Here is an 8,724-nt window from a genome sequence, read left to right as displayed (position 1 = left end):
TCATTAATGTTATGAAATGAAACTTAATTAAAATAATAAATCTCTCATTGATATATTAAATACATGTTACGAACATGAATTATTATCTTTCTATTTTATATGTATAAGATCAAAATTCTATTCATAGATAACTTGTTAAGCTACTCAAGGTTATCATGAATCAAATATGTTTAATGCTATAAAATTAGATTCTACATAATTACCTTAGATAATTAGATAGATGAAATATGTATGATATATTTAGATAAATAGTTGTCCGCTATTTATCTAGAAATTATCTAGAAATCACATAAAGATATAATTAATAAACTATGTTATCTATTTAATTTAATTTATTTAAATTAATTAAATCATTTAAAAACATATAAATTAAATCGATCGTCGCCCACTAACAAATCTATGCTAAAAGGAAAAAAAAAAAAAAATCCATCACTCTCTCCCTTTGTAAATAATAATCGGCTAAACAGCCACGAGGGAAAAAAAAATGAAAACTTTCTATTTTCTCTATAAAATCTCCAAAATTCCTTCTTCAAGCGAAAAACCCATGAATAATTCTTGATGATTTGTGAAGAAAACACAAGATTGAAGAGAAATTGGAAAGGAAAAGGAGAGATGGCTATGGAAAGTGAAGAGTGAGAAAGAGGAGATTGAAGAGAAAGAAGAAGGAATGGTTGAAATCTTGCAAATTTCTTCTTGATTGCTATCATATCTCATAGTCTTGAATGCTCCTTAACTTATAGATGCGGGAATTCTACGTTGTTTTATTATACTCGCATCTGTTTAATCGCTGGAACTTTTGATATTCTGCTCGTGCTTTCCTTGATCAACTAGTGTCTTCCTAAGTCACAGGACATGTACTAATTACAATGTCACAGATTTTTCTTCAGATTTGGTGCGTCTATCAGCTGAACTGCCTAATGAATCTGCAATGCTTCTGACTTCTGCAATCATTGCCACCACATCATTTAGCCTGTTAATTGCTGAGCCGACTCCCTGTTTCAAAGGTGATGCTAATGTCAGCATTATTCTCAGGAGTAAAGAATTTGTTAACTGCAGTGGTGCCTGCGTGCTGCAGCAATTGGGAACGAGCAAGCACATCGTGCTTGGTTTGCCCCATAGATGTATGGAGTGCATGCACAGCCCTGATTGCAGCGTTACAGCAGCTGGCTTTTCTACAGGAAATGATTCTATGTAGCACAACTTTGTAGAGTTGTGAATGATCAAATTCATGAAAGTTAATTAATTTTCATACCACACCAGCTGCCCCTGCTGTGATGGCCATTGGTGCTGTAACTGCACTAAGTCCAGATGAACACATAACTGGAATCTTCACAGCCCTTGAGATGGAATATGCTGCTGCTAAGCTTGGTGTTGCCTACAGTGAAATGCGAACTGGTAAGTTTAAATAGAAAAAGAAAAAAAGAAATATCACAAATACACAATCAAAACTAGCTTTTTTATGAATAATTAATTAAAAACTCACACTTAAATAACGAAACTTCTGTATTCTGAATGCATTAATATTTTTCAACATCAGCAGTTTCAACTCATAATCAGATGTGTCAAATATACATTAAGGTATTACCAGATAATTAGAATGGCAACTCAAACATTTCGAAAGTAATTTAGGACATGATCACAGCAAAAATGAGGAAGGAAGGATGAGCTGCAATTTTTAACAACCAAAAATGAGTTTTTTTACCAAATGTCTATTTTTCATGTAGAACATCAGGGCTTAATTCCCCTCTTTGATCCAATGTTTTGTTCTCTTTTTATGAGTCATTTCCCTATCCTTCTTGGTTTTTTCTTTCAAATTAGCTTGGTCCAGAAATTGATTAAGTTGCTTAAGAAACCCAAACTTTCCTATTTTCCTTTCCTACTCCGCAATTATTCTATGATCAAAAAGTTCCATAAATAGTGCAAGATTGTTTTGCATTACCTTCTCAATCAAACCTAGAACACCAGATTTTGAAGGATTAGAACACTTTCCTCCTTCAGTTTGTATAATGTCAACTCCTTCTTGTTCTAATAGCTCTGCAAGCTTGACCTGTTCTCCATTTAAAAAGAATATCAGTGCACAAAATATGATAGTGCTTTCCTTCCATAATAGACGAGTGCTGCTTGTTACCTGATCGGGGAGACTTAGGGTGTGAGGAACAGTGACTGATAATGTCACGGATGGAAGAATCCTTTTAGTCTCCTTTGTCAGATTTAATATCTGCACAAGTTTCTTCTATAAATAAGAAAGCAGAAACAGAACTGTAGAAACCAGAAAGACTAATCTGGACAGTTGGAAAAAGTAATATCCGAGGCCTTTTTATTTTGGGGCATTAGTGACAGATGTTGGGAACAGGATGGACTATACAGTGTAGATAATTGATGACATTGAGAACTGGAAAGTCCTGAAATTGGAAACAGTATTTGCTCAAAGTACCGTGTAGAGTAAGGTTCAACCCCAGAAATCAATTATAACTGAAGAAAATACTTTCTCATGATCATATAAAGAGTTGATTGATACCTTCTCTGGAGAGAAAACCACTCCTTGATCATAAAACGAATCATAATTTCCAATTTCCACCTGTAAAGACCATCAGTCTTGTTAACATGGCAACACAATTGCTTTCTCATTTTGCATTTCAGCTTACATATGCCTCCTTAAGAAGCCATTGATGTCCAAGATCAAAGATTTGCGTAAAAAATAAAGTGAAAGCAAATGAGTTAATTTGTGATCAAACCATCTGTGCTCCTGCTTCAACAGCAGCTAGAAATGCTCTTGGTTCCACTGAAGAAACACAAACCTGCAAGTTTGGGAAATTCCAAATGAAATAAAGAAAAAGAAAATGGTATGTATGATTTTGAACATGTTTGGAGCTATATCTACATGCACGACTCTGAACATTTTTCAGCTCTATCAGGATCTTGCTATTAAGAATTAAGGTCTTTAAGTTCGATCATTGGGCAGCAATTGACGGTTTTGATAGTGCAAACAAATCACTGAAATATCCTAACATCAGGATTTAAGGCCAGAATAGATGCCAATTAGTGGTTTGGTCTTACAAAATGCTTGTTTCTATGACATTTCCCCTTTCTATTTTTCTTTAGTTTATTGCTGACATTATGAAGGGAGGAACCCTGCACCAACCCGGAACTTCCAAATCTGGTGTTGAAGGGACCATTACTTGTGACATGAAAAGCATGTAAGCTTTAAGAAAGATATATTGTGGTAAAAACACCTAGAATGTCATCTAATCCGTATTTCAGTAAATTAAAACATGCAAATGTGATAAAATAGAAGCGATATATAAGCATGTGCATATGAAAGTCATTGAGACTCCCCAGTTAAAATAGTTTTCTAAAAATTATTAGAAAGTTTTCTCTGATTATGTATATAATACGAAAAAAAGAAGAATCAAGCTATAGCCATTTAAAGAGTGAGAAATATTACAGGCAGGGAAGTTAGGATAATGGCAAGCTTCACTAATTCTGGGTCACAAGCTATATCCACATGAGTTGCTCCCCCCTGCACATTTAATGATATTGGATCGCAATAAAATAAAATAAAAAACCGCAGCAACTTATATATCTGATAACAAAGAATCTCTGCAAACCTTGTCCGCAGCAGTAACAACTGAAGCAACATTTTCTTTATTAAAATTCTGCAAACCTGAGATAATCTGTAGAGGACACAACAAAAATATAGTTCTCAAATATAATTGAAAGGCCAAAATTCAAAATGAATCCAGATGAAGGGTGTAAAATCCATGACATTCAAAGGAAAAGATTAAAAGAAGATGGGATTTTCTCAAAGCAAAGAAAACAGAATTTTGAACATCATGATTGTATATATGACATTGCTGAAACAAGAGAAATATCTGGTTATTAGGTATTTGGGTTTCCTGAGTAAAACGGGAACGTCCACTTCAAAAAAGAATAACCAAGAAGCTACAAAAGACATAAATGCAAGAAACAAAGAAGGTGGGGTTAGCTATGCCTTGAGAGCTCTTCGCTCATGGAAGTCCTTCAACACTGTTTCTTTGGTAGTTGAGAGAAGAGCTCGAGTAGTCAAATAAGAAGCTCTTATTTTCGAAGGAGAACATGATGGTTTCGATCCCTGAAGAGGATTGTGATTTGCTTTCAAGAGAGAGTGGGAAGATGGTGAAATCGGCATGCAGACTGAGGAAGAAAACATTTTTCTCTCAACTATCCGGGCGAGGTAAGGTGGGAAATCGAAGGAAGAGATAAGAGATATTAGCAGCTTTAAACGTCTCAAGTGCAGATATTTTTGTTGGCTTCTTCTAAGTTGTAACCTTACAGATCATGTTCCAATTAGGGATAATCAATTAAATAGTTACGCAGATTTTATTCATCTAAATATATTTAATTTATTAATAAAAATTTATTTATTTTTAGTATTTATTAAATATTTGATTAATAAATCTATAATAATAAAATTTTTGAAACAAAAATATTTTACAAATAAAATTATTATAATTATAAAATTATTATTGCATCAAAGTATTTTTTATAAAATGTTCTTGACCAATACTCTCTTAAAACTGGATATTAATTAGAGTAGTTAAGAATGATACATATTATATTCTTTCCTTTATGAAATGAAATAGTTGTACTAATAAGTTGAGGGATGAGGGATGAGGGATATCTAGAACTAATATGTTACTTGTCAGATAACATGTACACTGAATTGACTCTGATAGAATTTCATATGAAGAGATCATTATTGTTTATAAAAAGACTAACGTGACGGTTGTATAAGTGATTTTTAGACTTGAAATCACTGAGTTTTTTTATATAGAGAATGTTATGCTATGATCATGTTACACATTGTCCTAATCAAGGGTAACAAATGAATAAATATTGAGTATATTATGAACTATATAAAGATATTTAAGTAATCAAGAGATGATTCATTACTCGAGGTGAATTAAGAAAAACATTTTACTTGTTCTCAAATAGTATTGATTGTAAATTTTTGCATAAGGTGGAATGAGATTTCAAAATAGTTTCAAAACTTATTCAAAGAATCAATGACTATGGTGTTAAGAGCAAACATAATTTGACGGAGTAGACACACTTCATGCTATAATGTCTAAATCATAACATTGTTGATGAAGCAATAATAATATTATATTGAGAAACCAATCACTGAAATGTTAAGTCAAACTACTTATTACTTTTCTAATATTTAAGGGATCATAATAGGTTGCTAGATATTGTACTTGATCTTTAAATATAAATCAATCGATTATTGAATTAATAATAAATTATTTTATTTTATAATTTATATTTTGGTCAACTTATTAGAGAATCTAATGACTCATACATATAAGAACCATTGGTCAGAAATTAAAATGATGATTAATCAAGTGTGACTTGATTGTAAATAAATTTTAGAAATTAAGGACTAGAATGTAATTAACACATAGAATTATGATTTTAGACCTAGAAACAATCAAGTAAGGACTTAATTAAATAAATTTCTAAAATTAGACTAAAATAATATATGTGATATTATTTAAGTGAAAAATTAATATTTTGCTATTTATAGAGTTTTTAAGTTTGCCTATAAATAAAAAATAATGTCTCTTATTTCATGTTAGAAGAGTACAATATAGAAATACCTAAATATATATAAAAAGTTAGCACTTAAATATATAAGAATTTTTCTCACCTAAAAGGGTTTAAGAGATTTCTAACTAGTGGTTCGTATAGATTACTGTTAAAAGCCGAACATTTAGATAGTGGTTTACATTAACCCAACCTTAAAGCAATTATTCAAAGTAAAAAAAAAAAAATTTATCTTCAAGTATTCATTATATAAACCCTAAACAACCCTAAATTTATCTAACAAGATCATTGAAACTCTTGAAAAGATTTTAAATTTATAGTTTCTGCTATGTATAAGGATTTTGAAATACTGGTATCAAAGTAATCATTAGACAATTAGGATTATTGCATATTCTAATTGTTATTCACATTAATTTTGAATTAATTTTATGTGAAAAAATTATTTTTTTAAAATTATTTTTTCTCTACTGTATTTTTTAAAAACCAATATAAATTGCTATTGTTTTGATCATATTTGACTCGATTATTTGAATCTGGCTAGGATATGATATTTTGGTCGGAATTTACCAGAAATTCTAAAAAAAAAGGTCAATTTTCATGGCTATCATGGGCGCTGCTGTAAGTAGTGCCAGGCGTGAGAGGTTGCCAGCGCTTCATCAGCAGCAACCCATAGCTGCTGCTAAAGCCTCACGCCAGCACTGTCAAGCGCTGCTGGAAGCCTATCTCGAGGAAGAAGCCTCACGTTGGAGGCTGCGCAGCGCGAGGGGCAATCCCTCGCACTCTTAGATGGCAACTGTAGCGTTGGTTGTCGCATTTCTAGCCACCTGCGGGGGGTACAGAGCCCATCGCCGACAAAAGCAAGAAGAAGTAGAGTTTAAGGGCAAGATTATGATTATGCTCCTCTTTTTAGTTTTTTAGAAATTTAGTTGTATGTAATTTAAAATAAAATTGTATTTAAAAAAAAGATATTTTATTATTTTTATAGAAGGAAACTGATTTATTTAATATTAAAAAAATACATCGCGTGTAGATTATAAATTCAAATATTAAATATGAAGGGGTTAAAAAATATGGGGAACTTGAAATTAATGGCAAGATGATCTTTTAAAAAATTAAAATATTTATTTAATTTAGATTAAAGTCATGTTTGGCAAAACAAAAAATACATTTTAAAATCAAACTATTTTAATAGAGTATTATCTCAAAAACAAACTAAAAAGACATCTCAAACCCAAAATTATTCTCGCGGTCAAATCTACCTCATTAAATCCAACCTATTGATGGCTAGAATTGTCGTCAATAACAACTTCTTTTCTCTACACTAGAATATGAGAATTCCTCTCTGTCCTCTAACCAAAAAAGAACTAAAAATGTGGGAAATAAACTTTGACACCAAAATTAAATTTTTGAAAATTAAAGAGACCTATTACCTAATAGTTAAAAACATGTAAGGCTAAAATGAACTTTTAACATAAAATTTAAAATTATCACCTATTTTACCTGCTTTTTTCACTTTAGTCTTATTTCTTTCAATTCAACCATTTGTTCTAAAAAAACATGCAATTGGGTACTAATTTGAGCTCAAAATGACCCAACTATATAAGAAAAAAGTTTGAGGACCAAAATAATTTTTTTTTAAAAAAAACTCACTATTACAATTCACAGTAAAACATGTTATAGTATTTAACCTATATGCTTTAGTTTTTGTTAATATTCACAATTAATTATGAGATGGTGAACAGTAAAAAATGCTAAAGTATTTAACCTACATACTTTCGTTTTTGTTAATAACACACACATACACACACTTCAAGTTTTACTAGAATTAAACTTTCTTATTTTAAAAAAATAAAAACGATTGAAAAGATCTTTATTAAGAGTGTGTTTGGAATTGTGGTAGCTGTTGTGGTTTGAAAAAAGTTGTTTTTATAAAAAGTACTTTTAGTTGAGGTTGATTTGAAAAAAATATATGTTTGGTTAAAACTGTGGTTGAAATTGAGGTTGAACAAAAAGTAGTTTAATGTGTTTGGTTAATAATGCTTTTCAAATTGAGGTTATAAAATAACTAAAAAAGACATATTAATATTAATGATTTTTAATTGAAATATTGTACATTTAACTACTGCTATTACATCATGAAATAAACAATAATTTATATAAAGTATTTTTTATTGTTCCATTAAACTATTTGCAATTCCATCACGTACGAGATCCATCTGACAAAGACTACAGTTTTCATGGCTTCCTGAGCGTGCAACAACATCAGGTAAAATATCATCAGGAACAAAATTGGGATTGCGATCAAATTCTGCAAATGCTACGTCATCATGCGATCTTCTTCTAATATAATTATGTAATGTCATTAAATAATGTTAAACACTGGTTTTTCAAATAAAACATATTATCTGAGAAATGTTTTTGGATTTTTTTTATTTTATTGGGTCGGACCCAGACACTGGGCATTTAGATGTGGGTCGGACCCAGTCCAACCATGAACATTGAAGATTCTCTCCACTATTCATTGTTCACGTGAACTTTGGAGAATGCATAAGGAGAAGGAGAAGGAGAAGGAGAAGGAGAAGGAGAAGTGGCTGGCGGTGGAAACGGCGGAGGCCGGTTGTGAGCTGCTCTCCACTGTTCACATGCAACATGAACAATGGATAATGCAGAAGACGAATGAGAAGGAGAAGGGGAAGAGGAAGAGGAAGATTAGTGTTTGGCAGTGGAAATGGTGAAAGCCGGTGGTAAACTGAGGGAGTTGCTCTCCACTATGCACTGTTCATTGCTCTGTTTCTGTTCTTCTTCTTACGCGTCTCTATTTACTATGTTTATAAACACAGTTTGCAACTCAGCACAAAAAACAGCTTGAAGTTGCTTTTGGTTGTCTTGCGGTTTAACCGCAAATGGTCATGGTCCCACAAACAGTAATAGATTGTAACTAAACACATGACAATAATGTTTTTCTGTAAACACAGTCGCAGTCGCGGCGCCAAACACGCACTTAGAAGAATAACATTATGTTATAGATAATAAAGGATGACTTTGCTTAAGGTCGCATAATAATTCACTTCTAATCTGATTTTACATAAGACGCAAAGGTAATTCGTAAATTCTTAAAAAGGAACATTTCTTGCATGC

The 8,724-nt window shown here is 31.7% G+C and overlaps 1 protein-coding gene across 1 annotated transcript; it reads right to left on the bottom strand.

Annotated features, from left to right (window-relative positions):
* Positions 1-668: 668 nt before the first annotated feature.
* LOC7495323 (uncharacterized protein ycf23) lies at positions 669-4,291 on the bottom strand. The gene is made up of 9 exons (XM_002317259.4): positions 3,992-4,291; positions 3,609-3,674; positions 3,446-3,520; positions 2,736-2,798; positions 2,519-2,578; positions 2,129-2,218; positions 1,940-2,047; positions 1,253-1,375; positions 669-993 (listed from the first exon to the last, which is right to left on the bottom strand). The coding sequence occupies exons 1-9, from the start codon at positions 4,187-4,189 to the stop codon at positions 862-864; spliced, it is 915 nt and encodes a 304-aa protein (XP_002317295.1). The 5' UTR covers positions 4,190-4,291; the 3' UTR covers positions 669-861.
* Between the last annotated feature and the right edge of the window lie 4,433 nt (positions 4,292-8,724).

Source organism: Populus trichocarpa, chromosome 11, assembly GCF_000002775.5.
Source record: "Populus trichocarpa isolate Nisqually-1 chromosome 11, P.trichocarpa_v4.1, whole genome shotgun sequence".
NCBI classification, from domain to species: domain Eukaryota; kingdom Viridiplantae; phylum Streptophyta; class Magnoliopsida; order Malpighiales; family Salicaceae; genus Populus; species Populus trichocarpa.
This window is presented reverse-complemented; position numbering and strand designations above follow the sequence as displayed.

Excerpts from the sequence above, each read along its gene's own strand:
- LOC7495323 (XM_002317259.4), bottom strand. The coding sequence starts at position 4,189 with ATGTTTTCTTCCTCAGTCTGCATGCCGATTTCACCATCTTCCCACTCT. Across the intron at positions 2,799-3,445 it reads TTATCCTAACTTCCCTGCCT|GTTTGTGTTTCTTCAGTGGA; the intron begins GTAATATTTCTC and ends CCAAACTTGCAG. Across the intron at positions 1,376-1,939 it reads TTCTAGGTTTGATTGAGAAG|GCAACACCAAGCTTAGCAGC; the intron begins GTAATGCAAAAC and ends ATTTCACTGTAG.